Here is a 17651-nt window from a genome sequence, read left to right as displayed (position 1 = left end):
TATTTTGGGTGTGGATTATTTTCAGCAGGAATTGGCTGTCTTTATTTTATCCCTCCCTCTCTAGTGACTCTTGTGTGGAAAGATCCACATCTTGGGTAGTCATTATCCCATACGTCACTAGCTCATGGACTCTTGCTAATTACATGAAAGAAAACATAATTTATGTAAGAACTTACCTGATAAATTCATTTCTTTCATATTAGCAAGAGTCCATGAGGCCCGCCCTTTTTTTGTGGTGGTTATGATTTTGTATAAAGCACAATTATTCCAATTCCTTATTTTATATGCTTTCGCACTTTTTTATCACCCCACTTCTTGGCTATTCGTTAAACTGAATTGTGGGTGTGGTGAGGGGTGTATTTATAGGCATTTTGAGGTTTGGGAAACTTTGCCCCTCCTGGTAGGAATGTATATCCCATACGTCACTAGCTCATGGACTCTTGCTAATATGAAAGAAATGAATTTATCAGGTAAGTTCTTACATAAATTATGTTTTCAGTTCTTTTGACACTTTCATTTTAGCAAATGTGTGCTGACTCATAAAGAACTCCACTGGAGTGAGCACAGAGATAAGCAGCGGCCTTCAAGGGCTTAGAAATTAGCTTATGAGACTATCTAGGTTTAGCTTTCAACAAAGAATAAAGAGAGCAAACTAATTTGATGATAAAAGTAAATTGCAAAGTTATCTAAAATTGCATGCCCTATCTGAATCATGAAAGTTACATTTTTTACTAGACTATCCCTTTAAGAGGTACTCTGTCTTCCTGGCATATGCAAGTCCACATGGCTGTAGTCATTTAATTAATAAAGTTCACATTATTTTGGAGTCCAATACCTTAGAAAAACTTGTTATTAATTAAACTTAAATTGCAGGAAAAAAGGCAAAAAAATAAATACAATTATTTTGTGATATACAATCACAAATTTTATAGGGAATTAAATGATGAATTTAAAGCAAACAAATGTTTATTTTAGCTTGTGGTGTTGGAAGGGTCAAATAATTAAGTTGTTTTATAATGTTTTTTTTTTAAATGTAATTCTTTTAAAAACAATCTCTAAAAATGACATAAAAGACAATTTTCAAAACTGGGTGAGACGCTAAAAATGTATAGCATAATTATATATAACTTTAATGTATATATAACTTGAATGATAAGAATATAGAAATAAATGGTTTGATATATGCACAAATGAACAAAAAATGATTTCCCTTGTTCAGATGCTATATGATTTTTTACTTTTTTGTTTTCTCTTTCTAGTGATACAATTTCAATAAATATGCAAGCATTTCTACAGAATACCCAACTCGTTCCACTGTCTTTAAATTATCAGTACCTTAGTGCCAACATAGAGACTCAAGTTACTATTGCAGCAGTGATCCTCGCAGGTGTTTATGTGCTTATCATATTTGAGGTAATATTTTTTTAAGAAAATACATTGATTTTGATCTTTGCTGTTTAAAAATTCTGAATATCAGGTTTCTTTAAAATATCATGTATCTGTGTTGACCGTATCTTTTTAATAATAAAATTTCCCACAGTTTAGGAATGTAGATATTTCTCATCAATTGCAAATTCATATACAGCGCATTAAACAAGAAGTTTAATTTTATTTTTTTGGTGCATCAGTCACTTTAACAGGATTTTATGATTTATTTTTGTTTATTTTACATCTGTATATGGACAAACTGAACAAACCCCAAAGCAGATTTCCTGTAAATTGGGGATATTAAGCATATGTATAATTGTATGCTATGTGAATTTTTTATTAAGCATATGTATAATTGTATGCTATGTAATTTTTTTATTAAGCATATGTATAATTGTATGCTATGTTATTTTTTTATTAAGCATATGTATACTGTAATTGTATGCTATGCAATTTTTTCTTTTTTTACATGTAAGAAATGGAAATGTAAAATTCTTAATAATCTTCAAAATGGGGGAGAGTATGTTGTGTTAGTAAAATATGTATCTTTTGCAAGATATGACAATATGTAACTTTCGTAGCCACTATCAAATTGCCTAGTAGCATTAACTTTAATTGCTTGTTTCTGGGAAAACAAGATGCACAGAAATAAAACCGAAATAATGAACAAACAGTGGAGACAATAATTGATTCAGCTCTTAGGGAGTTTAAATGAATTAAAGCTGCCCAGCGCTGTTTCTATAAGATACACGTTTCTAATTTAACAAAGATATAAAACATATGTCACTATTTAATGCTATACATTATTTCATGTTATGCTTGCAATCAGGATTGTAAAATTTTGTGTAATGTTCAGTATTTTAGTTAATTTCAGTAGCAAATAGCTCTTTCTTTTTTTTTTTTATTTAAATGTATTTCCTTTGTTTTCTCTACCAGCTATTTAGTCAGAAAAGTTCAGTTTAGATTCTACCAATACGTTCAAATTGAGGACTAAGCTCTAAAGCAATTTGAGCTGTTTTTACTTTTCAGAGTGTTTCTTTTTTTTTTAAATCCGTCAATTACAATATTATGTTGGTATAACCAGACCTCTGTCTTTGAAGCTTTGCATAAGATTCAAAACTGACCTATAAAGACTATTCCAGTGACGTGCGGTGAGGTCAGAGGCTGGTGAGGCAATGACTATGATTTGCCAGAGAAACCCATATATTATGAACCCCATAGAGGTATCTTAAATTTACTATTAAATTAGCAGGTTGTACAAGGGCAATTAGCATTGTTTACAATACATGTATACAGGTAAGAAAATAATTAAATTCTGATTATATAGGTAAATGCAGTTCCACTGTTTATCTAGATATGATTTTTCTTGAAAATTACTCATTTTACACAAATAACAAAAGTTATCAATGCTGCAAACACTGCTGCTGTTATGTGGTGCTCAAGACAAACACTTGCACAATCCCACTAGGTATGCTGTTTATCTAAGGATACCAAAAAGAATAAAGTAAAACATAATAAAAGCAAATTAGAGAGTTTATATATTTTTTTATTGCAATTTCTATCTGAATCATGGAAGTTTAATTATGACTTTCATGTTCCTTTAAAGTATTAATTTGATTTGCTGACATATATTTGATTTGTTGACAACAAAATTCAATATTTTAAGAAATAAATTAAAAAATCAGATATTTGTCTGTTTTTTTGTGCAGCTTACTGCAGTGGCATTATGTCACAAAACAGTTAACAACTGCAATAATTACAATACATATAATGTTTAATATTACTCAAATTAGAATGCATGATCTCCTTTTATGAATATAAACTTGTATGCAAGATTAAAACACATATTAAAAGCCCAATGCAAAAGCTTTCTATTGATTTTTGAATTACAAGTTAGTTAACAGCAGTATTCAAATGCAGACACAGAGACAAATAAAAAGAGATACTGCATCATCTGACTCATGTGCCAGTCTGCTAACTCTACCTTCCCAGTTAAACCTGACACACCAGTCCACCCTGGGAGAAAAAAAACAGCAAACACTGCAAACCAAATCTAAGTCTTCTGATACTAAAACAATGATGCTTAATTTTGTACTTATATTTCTTTCATGTAATTAACAAGAGTCCATGAGCTAGTGACGTATGGGATATACATTCCTACCAGGAGGGGCAAAGTTTCCCAAACCTTAAAATGCCTATAAATACACCCCTCACCACACCCACAAATCAGTTTTACAAACTTTGCCTCCAAGGGAGGTGGTGAAGTAAGTTTGTGCTAGATTCTACGTTGATATGCGCTCCGCAGCAAGTTGGAGCCCGGTTTTCCTCTCAGCGTGCAGTGAATGTCAGAGGGATGTGAGGAGAGTATTGCCTATTGAATGCAGTGATCTCCTTCTACGGGGTCTATTTCATAAGGTTCTCTGTTATCGGTCGTAGAGATTCATCTCTTACCTCCCTTTTCAGATCGACGATATACTCTTATATTTACCATTTCCTCTACTGATTCTCGTTTCAGTACTGGTTTGGCTTTCTACAAACATGTAGATGAGTGTCCTGGGGTAAGTAAGTCTTATTTTCTGTGACACTCTAAGCTATGGTTGGGCACTTTATTTATAAAGTTCTAAATATATGTATTCAAACATTTATTTGCCTTGACTCAGAATGTTCAACTTTCCTTATTTCCAGACAGTCAGTTTCATATTTGGGATTATGCTTTAATTATCATATTTTTTCTTACCTCAAAAATTTGACTTTTTCCCTGTGGGCTGTTAGGCTCGCGGGGGCTGAAAATGCTTCATTTTATTGCGTCATTTTTGGCGCGGACTTTTTTGGCGCAAAAATTCATTTCCGTTTCCGGCGTCATACGTGTCGCCGGAAGTTGCGTCATTTTTTGACGTTATTTTGCGCCAAAAATGTCGGCGTTCCAGATGTTGCGTCATTTTTGGCGCAAAAAGCATTTAGGCGCCAAATAATGTGGGCGTCTTTTTTGGCGCCAAAAAATTTGGGCGTCGCTTTTGTCTCCACATTATTTCAGTCTCATTTTTCATTTGCTTCTGGTTGCTAGAAGCTTGATGTTTGGCATTTTTTTCCCATTCCTGAAACTGTCTTATAAGGAATTTGATCTATTTTGCTTTATATGTTGTTTTTTCTCTTACATATTGCAAGATGTCTCACGTTGCATCTGAGCCAGAAGATACTACAGGAAAACCTCTGCCTGCTGGATCTACCAAAGCTAAGTGTATCTGCTGTAAACTTTTGGTAGCTATTCCTCCAGCTGTTGTTTGTATTAAATGTCATGACAAACTTGTTAATGCAGATAATATTTCCTTTAGTGATGTACCATTGCCTGTTGCAGTTCCCTCAACATCTAAGGTGCAGAATGTTCCTGATAACATAAGAGATTTTGTTTCTGAATCCATAAAGAAGGCTTTGTCTGTTATTTCTCCTTCTAGTAAACGTAAAAAGTCTTTTAAATCTTCTCTTTCTACAGATGAATTTTTAAATGAACACCATCATTCTGATTCTTTGGACTCTTCTGGTTCAGAGGATTCTGTCTCAGAGATTGATGCTGATAAATCTTCATATTTATTTAAGATGGAATTTATTCGCTCTTTACTTAAAGAAGTACTAATTGCTTTAGAAATAGAGGATTCTAGTCCTCTTGATACTAATTCTATACGTTTAGATAAGGTTTTTAAAGCTCCTGCGGTTATTCCAGAAGTCTTTCCTGTTCCTAATGCTATTTCTGCAGTAATTGCTAAGGAATGGGATAGATTGGGTAATTCATTTACTCCTTCTAAACGTTTTAAGCAATTATATCCTGTTCCGCCTGACAGGTTAGAATTTTGGGACAAAATCCCTAAAGTTGATGGGGCTATTTCTACCCTTGCTAAACGTACTACCATTCCTACATCAGATGGTACCTCGTTTAAGGATCCTTTAGATAGAAAAATTGAATCTTTTCTAAGAAAAGCTTATCTATGTTCAGGTAATCTTCTTAGACCTGCTATATCATTGGCTGATGTTGCTGCAGCTTCAACTTTTTGGTTGGAAACTCTAGCGCAACAAGTAACAAATCGTGATTCTCATGATATTATTATTCTTCTCCAGCATGCTAATAATTTCATCTGTGATGCCATTTTTGATATTATTAGAGTTGATGTTAGATTTATGTCTCTGGCTATCTTAGCCAGAAGAGCTTTATGGCTTAAGACTTGGAATGCTGATATGGCTTCTAAATCAACTCTACTTTCCATTTCTTTCCAGGGAAACAAATTATTTGGTTCTCAGTTGGATTCTATTATTTCAACTGTTACTGGTGGGAAAGGAACTTTTTTACCACAGGATAAAAAGTCTAAAGGTAAAAACAGGGCTAACAATCGTTTTCGATCCTTTCGTTTCAACAAAGAACAAAAGCCTGATCCTTCGTCCTCAGGAGCAGTTTCAGTTTGGAAACCATCTCCAGTCTGGAATAAATCCAAGCCTGCTAGAAAGGCAAAGCCTGCTTCTAAGTTCACATGAAGGTACGGCCCTCATTCCAGTTCCGCTGGTAGGGGGCAGGTTACGTTTTTTCAAAGAAATTTGGATCAATTCTGTTCACAATCTTTGGATTCAGAACATTGTTTCAGAAGGGTACAGAATTGGTTTCAAGATGAGACCTCCTGCAAAGAGATTTTTTCTTTCCCATGTCCCAGTAAATCCAGTGAAAGCTCAAGCATTTCTGAATTGTGTTTCAGATCTAGAGTTGGCTGGAGTAATTATGCCAGTTCCAGTTCCGGAACAGGGGATGGGGTTTTATTCAAATCTCTTCATTGTACCAAAGAAGGAGAATTCCTTCAGACCAGTTCTGGATCTAAAATTATTGAATCGCTATGTAAGGATACCAACGTTCAAGATGGTAACTGTAAGGACTATATTGCCTTTTGTTCAGCAAGGGAATTATATGTCCACAATAGATTTACAGGATGCATATCTGCATATTCCGATTCATCCAGATCATTATCAGTTCCTGAGATTCTCTTTTCTAGACAAGCATTACCAATTTGTGGCTCTACCGTTTGGCCTTGCTACAGCTCCAAGAATTTTCACAAAGATTCTCGGTGCCCTTCTGTCTGTAATCAGAGAACAGGGTATTGTGGTATTTCCTTATTTGGACGATATCTTGGTACTTGCTCCGTCTTTACATTTAGCAGAGTCTCATACGAATCGACTTGTGTTGTTTCTTCAAGATCATGGTTGGAGGATCAATTTACTAAAAAGTTCTTTGATTCCTCAAACAAGGGTAACCTTTCTGGGTTTCCAGATAGATTCAGTGTCCATGACTCTGTCTTTAACAGACAAGAGACGTCTAAAATTGATTACAGCTTGTCGAAACCTTCAGTCACAATCATTCCCTTCGGTAGCCTTATGCATGGAAATTCTAGGTCTTATGACTGCTGCATCGGACGCGATCCCCTTTGCTCGTTTTCACATGCGACCTCTTCAGCTCTGTATGCTGAACCAATGGTGCAGGGATTACACGAAGATATCTCAATTAATATCTTTAAAACCGATTGTTCGACACTCTCTAACGTGGTGGACAGATCACCATCGTTTAATTCAGGGGGCTTCTTTTGTTCTTCCGACCTGGACTGTAATTTCAACAGATGCAAGTCTCACAGGTTGGGGAGCTGTGTGGGGATCTCTGACGGCACAAGGAGTTTGGGAATCTCAGGAGGTGAGATTACCGATCAATATTTTGGAACTCCGTGCAATTTTCAGAGCTCTTCAGTTTTGGCCTCTTCTGAAGAGAGAATCGTTCATTTGTTTTCAGACAGACAATGTCACAACTGTGGCATACATCAATCATCAAGGAGGGACTCACAGTCCTCTGGCTATGAAAGAAGTATCTCGAATTTTGGTTTGGGCGGAATCCAGCTCCTGTCTAATCTCTGCGGTTCATATCCCAGGTGTAGACAATTGGGAAGCGGATTATCTCAGTCGCCAAACGTTGCATCCGGGCGAATGGTCTCTTCACCCAGAGGTATTTCTTCAGATTGTTCAATTGTGGGGGCTCCCAGAGATAGATCTGATGGCCTCTCATCTAAACAAGAAACTTCCCAGGTATCTGTCCAGATCCCGGGATCCTCAGGCGGAGGCAGTGGATGCATTATCACTTCCTTGGAAGTATCATCCTGCCTATATCTTTCCGCCTCTAGTTCTTCTTCCAAGAGTAATCTCCAAGATTCTGAGGGAATGCTCGTTTGTTCTGCTAATAGCTCCGGCATGGCCTCACAGGTTTTGGTATGCGGATCTTGTCCGGATGGCATCTTGCCAGCCATGGACTCTTCCGTTAAGACCAGACCTTCTGTCACAAGGTCCTTTTTTCCATCCGGATCTGAAATCCTTAAATTTAAAGGTATGGAGATTGAACGCTTGATTCTTGGTCATAGAGGTTTCTCTGACTCCGTGATTAATACTATGTTACAGGCTCGTAAATCTGTATCTCGAGAGATATATTATAGAGTCTGGAAGACTTATATTTCTTGGTGTCTTTCTCATCATTTTTCTTGGCATTCTTTTAGAATACCGAGAATTTTACAATTTCTTCAGGATGGTTTGGATAAGGGTTTGTCCGCAAGTTCTTTGAAAGGACAAATCTCTGCTCTTTCTGTTCTTTTTCACAGAAAGATTGCTATTCTTCCTGATATTCATTGTTTTGTACAAGCTTTGGTTCGTATAAAACCTGTCATTAAGTCAATTTCTCCTCCTTGGAGTTTGAATTTGGTTCTGGGAGCTCTTCAAGCTCCTCCGTTTGAACCTATGCATTCATTGGACATTAAATTACTTTCTTGGAAAGTTTTGTTCCTTTTGGCTATCTCTTTTGCTAGAAGAGTTTCTGAATTATCTGCTCTTTCATGTGAGTCTCCTTTTCTGATTTTTCATCAGGATAAGGCGGTGTTGCGAACTTCTTTTGAATTTTTACCTAAAGTTGTGAATTCCAACAACATTAGTAGAGAAATTGTGGTTCCTTCATTATGTCCTAATCCTAAGAATTCTAAGGAGAAATCATTGCATTCTTTGGATGTTGTTAGAGCTTTGAAATATTATGTTGAAGCTACGAAATCTTTCCGTAAGACTTCTAGTCTATTTGTTATCTTTTCCGGTTCTAGGAAAGGCCAGAAAGCTTCTGCCATTTCTTTGGCATCTTGGTTGAAATCTTTAATTCATCTTGCCTATGTTGAGTCGGGTAAAACTCCGCCTCAAAGAATTACAGCTCATTCTACTAGGTCAGTATCTACTTCCTGGGCGTTTAGGAATGAAGCTTCGGTTGACCAGATCTGCAAAGCAGCAACTTGGTCTTCTTTGCATACTTTTACTAAATTCTACCATTTTGATGTATTTTCTTCTTCTGAAGCAGTTTTTGGTAGAAAAGTTCTTCAGGCAGCGGTTTCAGTTTGAATCTTCTGCTTATGTTTTTTGTTAAACTTTATTTTGGGTGTGGATTATTTTCAGCAGGAATTGGCTGTCTTTATTTTATCCCTCCCTCTCTAGTGACTCTTGTGTGGAAAGATCCACATCTTGGGTAGTCATTATCCCATACGTCACTAGCTCATGGACTCTTGTTAATTACATGAAAGAAAACATAATTTATGTAAGAACTTACCTGATAAATTCATTTCTTTCATATTAACAAGAGTCCATGAGGCCCACCCTTTTTTGTGGTGGTTATGATTTTTTTGTATAAAGCACAATTATTCCAATTCCTTATTTTATATGCTTCGCACTTTTTCTTATCACCCCACTTCTTGGCTATTCGTTAAACTGATTTGTGGGTGTGGTGAGGGGTGTATTTATAGGCATTTTAAGGTTTGGGAAACTTTGCCCCTCCTGGTAGGAATGTATATCCCATACGTCACTAGCTCATGGACTCTTGTTAATATGAAAGAAATGAATTTATCAGGTAAGTTCTTACATAAATTATGTTTTACACTGTAAGTTAATTTTAAGCACATTTACTCCCATTTTATAAAACCTTGTAACTATCATATTTGCAATTGGTAACAGACAATGCACCCCATCAACTTAACTCACGTTTCGCTTATCTGTAGTAGTCATCAGTGATGATGAATGAGTGCACTCAATTACAGTGAAGAGAAAACGAAAAAGCAGTATGAGAAATAGACAAATTTAAATACTTTAATGTCACAAACACGTGAAGCTGGGAGATCACTGTGTCTCTGAGAACTAAGTAGAAAATATAGTTATAACAGAAAAAAACTGCAGGGAATGATTAAAAGGGGATTGTAATAATTAATATAACTAGTTAACTGTGCTGTTAAAATGGAAGTTGAACTATTCCAAGGTTATGTGATGACTTAATTATTCAAATACTCTTTTAATCATTCCCTGCAGGTTTTTTTGTGTTATAACTATGTTTTCTACTTAGTTCTCAGAGAGCTTCACATGTTTGTGACATTAAAGTATTTAACTTGTGTATTTCTCACACTGCTTTTTCGTTTTCTCTCCACTGTAATTCAGTGCACTCATTCATCTTAGCTTACCATAAACTGCAATTAATAATCAATTAATCTATTATTTTCCCTCCCCCTGCAGTGCACCCATGTCTTTAATCTCCCTGTTTTTCATTTCCAATACTATGCACTGCATTAAATGCAATACAGGGTCCACTACCTATCAATCACATCTGTATTATCATCCAGATACTATGACAAGCACTCACATTTCTATCACTAACATTACCTTTAATGACTTGTTCTCCTCTTTACATGAAGGTGCACAAAGTTGTGTCAGCAGAAAAAAATCTAAGTTTAAGAGTGCAATGCATGAAGTGCACTAACAGTTTAACACAAATTGGGAGCGTGACTCAATAGCACGGTGGATAAATATCTCAGCCTGACACATGGCATGTTAAGTTATGTAAAGGGAGCGCGCTCTTACAGTGCCACTGTTAACTCAAAATTAAATGTACTAATGAAATGAATATAACTATTATTTGTGCACATTATTTTTATTATAATATACCTTGACAAACAATAGTAATAACCGTTACCATACGTAATTCACTAAGAGAATCCCTGCAGCAGATGCACTGCGATACAGAAGTTTCAGATGTCCCCAGGGCGACTGGCAGTGATCTTTCAAAGTTTCTTCCAGGGGGTCGCTCACTCAGTCTGTTACTCACCTGGCTTACCCGTCCGGTATAGTAGGGCAGCAGCTGAAGATTGAAGTAGGCTCCAGGCAGCAAGTACAACTACAAAGTGACCAAGTAGATGGCTCTGTCCAGACTCCAGATGGGATGACAGCTCAGGTGGCAGCAGTCTCTCCTTCCCAGTTCCCTTTTGCCACCAGTACTGCGCTGCACTCAGTATCCTGCTTTCTTGCGCATATGCAGGGATCCAATCAACAATGGTCACGTTCTCCTGGTGCTGTCAATAACCAGGAGAACATGTCCATCTCTGATCGGCTCCCTCGCTAAGAGGCATTACGAGGGATGCCTCCTATTGACCTATTTTTTCTTCACTGATGTTCAGTCAGCCTGTGGCAGCCAGTGGGTGGTGCTCTCTTCCTTACTGTTGGATTGAAAAAATGCACCCATGTTGCGCAATGGAGAAGTAGAAAGTACACTACCTCTCCATAGCGTAACATGGGGGGGAAAAAAAGGTTGTGTTTTTTTGTTTGATGAGCCAGCAGGTGTCGCTCTAATGCTCATCTGTTGTAAAAATATGCACCCATGTTGCGCAGTGCAGTATGTACAGTACACTGCGTGCATCTCCATAGCATAACATGTGGAAGAAAAAAAAAAGTTAATTTCCCCCCCATTAATATTACATTTAAATAAACTTTGGGCCCATATGGCAGGGGAGACCCTGCCTCCTATGACTGCACGTCCTTGCAATATTCCCTTCTGACTGTGGTGTATATCTGTATAAAATAACCTACAGTAGGAAATCTTTTGTAGAAGTGGTCATTGCTACATGTGAATCAAGAGGTGGTTCTCTATACAGTGTGAACAGCATAATGTTACACACCTGAGTACACTGTTATGATTTTGTAAGTGCAGTGTATTTATGCCTATTTAAATGAGGTGGTAGATTTTGGCAGCCTACAATATGGTATTTTTGCCTCTCTGTGTAAATGCATCTTCCTCAATTCTAGGTAGGAGTAATTATGCTCCCTAAAATGTTGCCACTCTAATTCCCTACACCTGGTGAATGAAAGCCAGGCAGAGTTAAATGTTCCTAACCTCAGTGGCATATCAAAGGGCACTTCAAAGAACACTCAGACACCAGAGATTCCAATCTCTGCTATGTAAATTAAGACCGTAACCTGTTGACTCATTGCATTTTATAGGTTACACTGGCTATAATGGTGTTAAATGGACATTGTTTTATTTGTTTCAGCTAAAGTATGTACTTGTGCTAAAAAAAATCTATCAGCCAGTGAACTTTTATCACATAGGAAAATTTCTCACTTCTGATTAGTTCCAAAAGGAAAAAAAAACAGCTTTTTATGGAAACAAAAAAAGACCAAGCACCCAAAAAACATGTTAACATTAGTGCTATTTAATGTAAATGGCAGAGATTTGCTTATTTTAATAATGCATTAAATCACTGAAATGTGGGTGTGACTAGAGAAGGTGGATTAAATGCTGGGATTTGTTTGCACCCTACTTGCAAAAAATGAGCAAAATATGCTGGTGATGTTGATTGCAGTAGATTTCTCTAAATGCACAGCTAAAAGTATATGGTTAAGTCCCGTATTACACAGGCTTTAAAAATAGTTATTTCAAGGACACTTTAAGGATAAAAACTTCCAACCTTAAAGAGATAGGAAAGTAAAAATTAAACTTGCATGATTCAGATAGAGCATACTATTTTAAAGTCACTTCTATTTCCAAATGTGCTTCGTTCTCTTGGTATCCCTTATTGAAAAAGAATACTCTCATATCCTACACTAGTGGGAGCTAGCGGCTGATTGGTGCCTGCACACATTTGTCTCTTGTGATTGGCTAACTAGATGTGTTCAGCTAGCTGCCAGCAGTGTAATGCTGTTCCTTCAGCAAAGGATAACAAGAGAATTTAGCATATTTGATAATAGAGTAAATTGGAATGTTTTTTTTTAAAATGGTATGTCCTATCCAAATCATGAAAAAAAATTTTTGGGTTTCCTGTCCCTTTTAAATAGTAACAATCTAAGATTTCATACAGCTTTGTTTACTTACCATAACACTATATCTCAATTCATAGTCTGTTATAATAGCTTGTGTACAACTCCTGCTTATTGTATAATGGAAAACAATCATCAGAAGTGCAGTATTTTGAAATAAGAAATCTGTTCATTGGTATGTGCTCCATCATATTTAGAAATTATATGATAAAGATCCTATTGTACTTTATTACTTTTAAATGTCTTTAAAAATACTTCACTTTTAACTTTTTTTTTTAACCTATTTCTACATCTACTATCTAGATTGTGCACAGGACCTTGGCAGCAATGTTGGGTGCCTTAGTAGCATTGGCAGCTCTGGCCGTTGTTGGAGATGTAAGTTTTTTGTTTTGTTATTTTTCTTGGTTAACTGCAACTGTATCTAACTATTAAAAAATAGTTTCTTCCACCTTTTGTTACAATGCTTTCTAGTTAGTGTTGGTTGATAGGCTGGTTAAAAAAAAAAAAAAAAAAAAAAAGTGCCATATGCCGAGTCTTATTTCCCTTTAGATGTCATAAAATTGTCTTTAAACCACAATTAAATAGTGAGTCATGTACTCAGTAGATATTAGCAATTCTAAGGGCTCGATTTATCAAAGCCCTATGGCTCACAAGAACTTGCTCGCCGTAATTTAACAAGCAGCGGTCACTAGACCGCCGCTTCCCTAACCTCTTCACCCACCTCTAAGGTGGCGAAATTCAATCTCCGCAGTCGAGTCCGACCAAGGAGATTGACAGCTCATGCCCACGCGTGATTGGCTGTGCGCGGGCAGGGGGTAGGATTGCACGCGAGCGCAAGTGAGCTGAGGCGTACAGGGCCCCTGTCTGCCTCAGCTTTGATAAATCTAGCCCTTAAAGCGTCTCATCGCAGAGGCGGCTCCTCCTAAAAGTATCCTAATACACAATAGAGCAAATACCAAGAACTAAATGCACACACTTAATTGCACAAGATCTAAAATGTAAGAGAAAATGTAGCCCAAATAGGCTGAAGTCAGAAACAAACAAGTGACAGATGAAAAGGACCATGGAGGGAAGAGTGGATACAGTAATAGAACACATGGGAATGATTATGAAGTTGTACAATATATTTTTAGTGATGTAAAATAACATTCCAGTTTCACTACTACATTTTAATGTCTTAAAATTCTTTTTAAGACATTCAAATTTCTTTCCTAAGATATGGTGAATTCACAATGTCATCAATTACTGTTGGGAATATCACTCCTGGCCAGCAGGAGAAGGCAAAGAGCACCACAGCAAAGCTGTTAAGTATCACTTCCCTTCCCACAAACCCCAGTCATTCTCTTTGTCTTGGTGCATGATCTTTAAGCCGTCATATACTTAGCTATGAGCTACAGGAAATGGCTTCATTTTATTACACTTCTTTTCCGCAGCTTCACAGGTCGGTCACATGACCTCTGAGTTCCGATCTTTGGAGACATACGGAGCGGTTGCTACTGCTTTTCTGGAGATGTATCCTTGCACTCGATCACTACAAAGGGGGCAGGTAGGGTAGATGTGCGCTTAGGAACCTTAGTTGACATTTTATTTAAAGGGCCAGTACCTTAATAAACAATTTATTTTTTGTTTATTTTGCTAACCAAGTTTTCTGCATAGTGGAACAGGATCCTGCTCCTATGGACATGTGCCTGCTTTGTTTAGAGAATCAAATTGTGCCACCCTTGCAATTTTGTTCCTCGTGTATAGAGAGGACTTTAAAACATAAAGAGAAACTATTTGTCTCTGAGCCAAATGTCTCTCAGGATGATGCTGTTCAGGCATTGCCACAGTTTTCCCCTCAACCGTTCCAAGCCTTAATGGTGTCACATGCAGTGCCCTGCGGTCCCTCTCAATCTCCTGGAGGAGTTTATTTGCAAGCAGAAATTGCTGCCCAGGGTATCCTCTGTGGTATCTGCGGCATTAGCTGCCATTTCCATGCTACAGGGGAAATGCAAGAGAAAAATTATAGATTCAGAAAGTAAGGTTTCTGCTCCAGCTTCTGCTACCCAAGTTGCCCTTCCTCATAATTCTGATGAGGAGGATATGTTGGTAGCTTCTGAGGGTGAAACCAGATTCAGACAGTATAATTCCTCCTTCTGATGCTGAAGTTGTTTCCCTCAGATTTAAGCTTAAACACCTCTGTGTACTGTTAAAGGAGGTTTTGGCTACTTTGGACAACTCCGATTCTCCTGTCGTTGTCAACCCTAAGAAGTCTAGTAAACTAAATAAATACTTTGATGTTCCTTCTTCTGTAGAGGTTTTTCCTGTGCCAGATTGTGGAGATTATGGCACAGGAAAGGGAGAAGCCTGGGATTCCTTTTTCCCCATCTCCTGTCTTTAAGAAGCTCCCTTAGAGGAGATCCAAGACAGAATTAAGGCTCTTAAGCTAGTTAATTTCTTTATTACCAATGCTTCCATGCAGGTTAGTAAACTGGGAGCCAAGATATCTGGCTTTGCTGTGCTTACACGCAGAGCATGGGGGTTAAATCTTGGCCAGCCGATGTTTCCTCTAAGTCCAAGATTCTGGTGATTCCTTACAAGGTTAAGACCTTGTTTGGACTTTGTTTGGACCTGGTTTGGCAGAAATCATTTCTGATATTATGGGTGGAAAAGGGTCTTTTCTACCACAAGACAAGAAGTATAGATCTAAAGGACGTCAGAGTAATTTTCGTTCCTTTCATAACTTCAGAGGAAGTCCTCCCCGTCCTCTTCCAAGCAGAAACAGTCAAAGTCTTCTTGGAAACCCAATCAGTCTTGGAACAAGGGGAAGCAATCGAAGAAACCCGCAGCTGATTCTAAGTCAGCATGAAGGGTTTGCCCCTGATCCAGGATCGGATCAAGTGGGGGGCAGACTTTCTCAGTTTTATCAAGCTTGGATACGAGATGTCCCAGATCCTTGGGTTGTGGATATAGTATCTCAGGGTTACAAATTAGAATTCAAGACTCTTCCTCCCAGGGGCAGGTTTCACCTCTCAAGATTATCTGCAGACCAGATAAAGAAGAGAGGCATTCTTGAAATGTGTTCAGGATCATTCCTCCCTGGGAGTGATAGTTCCAGTTCCTGTAAGGGAACAGGGTCTGGGATTCTATTCCAACCTGTTCGTGGTTCCCAAAAAAGAGGGAACTTTTCATCCTATTCTAGACCTAAAATGTCTCAAGTTCCTTAGGTTACCGTCCTTCAAAATGGAAACCATTCTTCCTTTGATCCAAGAGGGTCAGTTCATGATGACCATAGACCTGAAGGACGCGTATCTTCATGTTTCCATCCTTTGGGATCATCACAAATTCCAGAGATTCTCCTTTCTAGACAAATTTTTAGTTTGTGGCTCTTCCATTTGGCCTTGGCACAGCTCCCAGAATTTTCTCAAAGGTTCTGGGGGCTCTCTTGGCAGAGGTCAGGTCTCGGGAATTGCAGTGGCACCTTACCTGGGCGACATATTGGCTCAGACGCCATCTTTTCAACAAACAACCTCTCATACAGAGATCTTGTTGTCTTTTCTACGTTCCCACAGATTGAACGAGAATCTGGAAAAGCGTTCCCTTGTTCCAGCTACAAGAGCAGTTTTCTTAGGGACCATAATAGATTCCCTATCTATGAAAATATTTCTGACAGAGGTCAGAAAATCCAAAATTCTTTCCTCTTGCCTCTTTCTGCATTTGACTGTTCGGACATCAGTGGCTCAATGTATGGAGATAATTGGTCTGATGGTCGTTTCCATGGACATCATTCCCTTTGCTCGATTCCATTTGAGAGCTCTGCAGTTATGCATGCTCAGACAATGGAACGGGGACCATTCAGATCTGTTTCAGAGGTTAGATCTATATAAGGCGACAGGAGACTCTCTTCCGTGGTGGCTTTCTCAGGAGCATCTGTCTCAGGGCACATGCTTCCGGAAGCCTTCCTGGGTGATTGTGACCACGGACGCCAGCCTGCTGGGCTGAGGAGCAGTCTGGGACTTGTTAAAGGGACAGTTTACACCAGAATTTGTATTGTTTTAAAAGATAAATATTCCCTTTATTACCCATTCCCTAGTTTTGCATAACCAACACAGTTATATTAATACACTTTTTACCTCTGTGATTACCTTGTATCTAAGCCTCTGCAAACTGCCCCCTTATTTCAGTTCTTTTGACCGACTTGCATTTTAGCCAATCAGTGCTGGCTCTTAGGAAATTCATGTGCGTGAGCACATTGTTATCTATATGACACACATGAACTAACACCCTCTAGTGGTTAAAAACTGTCAAAATGCCCTGAGAGAAGAAGCGCCTTTCAAGGGCTTAGAAATTAGCATATGAACCTCCTAGGTTTAGCTTCCAACTAAGAAATACCAAGAGAACAAAGCAAAATTGGTGATAAAAGTAAATTGGAAAATTGTTTAAAATTACTTACTTTATCTAAATCATGAACATTTATTTTGGACTAGACTGTCCCTTTAAAGGTGTAGGGACTATGGACTCAGGAGGAGTCTGCTCTCCCCATAAATATCTTGGAGTTGAGAGCAATTTACAATGCTCTGATGGCTTGGCCTCAGTTGTCTTTGGCCCGGTTTATCAGGTTCCAGTCAGACAATCTCACCTCAGTGGCTCACATCAACCACCAGGGAGGAAGTTGGAGTTCCTTAGCCATGAAGGAGGTGGCTCAGATTGTTCAGTGGGTGGATGCTCACAGTTGCTGTCTATCTGCCATCCACATTCCAGAAGTGGACATCTGAGAAGCGAACTTCCTGAGCAGACAGACATTTAATCCCAGGGAGTGGGCTCTCCATTCAGAGGTGTTCTCCAGGTTAACCCTCAAATGGGGGATGCTGAAGTTCTGATGGCGTCTTGGCAGAACACCAAGCTTCCAAGGTACGGTTCAAGGTCAAGAGATCCGCAGTCTGCCCTGATAGATGCTCTGGCAGTTCCTTGGGAATTCAGTCTAGCATACCTGTTTTCTCCATTTGCTCTACTTCCACGAGTCATTGCTCGTATCAAACAGGAGAGAGCATCTGTAATTCTAATAGCTCCTGCAT

General features: G+C 38.1%; 1 protein-coding gene across 3 annotated transcripts in view; it reads left to right on the top strand.

The window, feature by feature from the left end:
• The window catches only part of OCA2 (OCA2 melanosomal transmembrane protein), a 739048-nt gene that overhangs the window by 358701 nt on the left and 362696 nt on the right, over positions 1-17651 (top strand). For all 3 annotated transcript variants that reach the window (XM_053707724.1, XM_053707725.1, XM_053707723.1), the window contains exons 9-10: positions 1260-1413; positions 12901-12972. In XM_053707724.1, coding sequence (XP_053563699.1) covers positions 1260-1413; positions 12901-12972 — 226 coding nt within the window. The remainder of the gene's footprint in view (positions 1-1259; positions 1414-12900; positions 12973-17651) is intronic.

Source organism: Bombina bombina, chromosome 3 (assembly GCF_027579735.1).
Source record: "Bombina bombina isolate aBomBom1 chromosome 3, aBomBom1.pri, whole genome shotgun sequence".
Taxonomy (NCBI): domain Eukaryota; kingdom Metazoa; phylum Chordata; class Amphibia; order Anura; family Bombinatoridae; genus Bombina; species Bombina bombina.
Note: the sequence above shows the minus strand (reverse complement) of the source record. Positions and strands in the feature narration are given on the sequence as shown.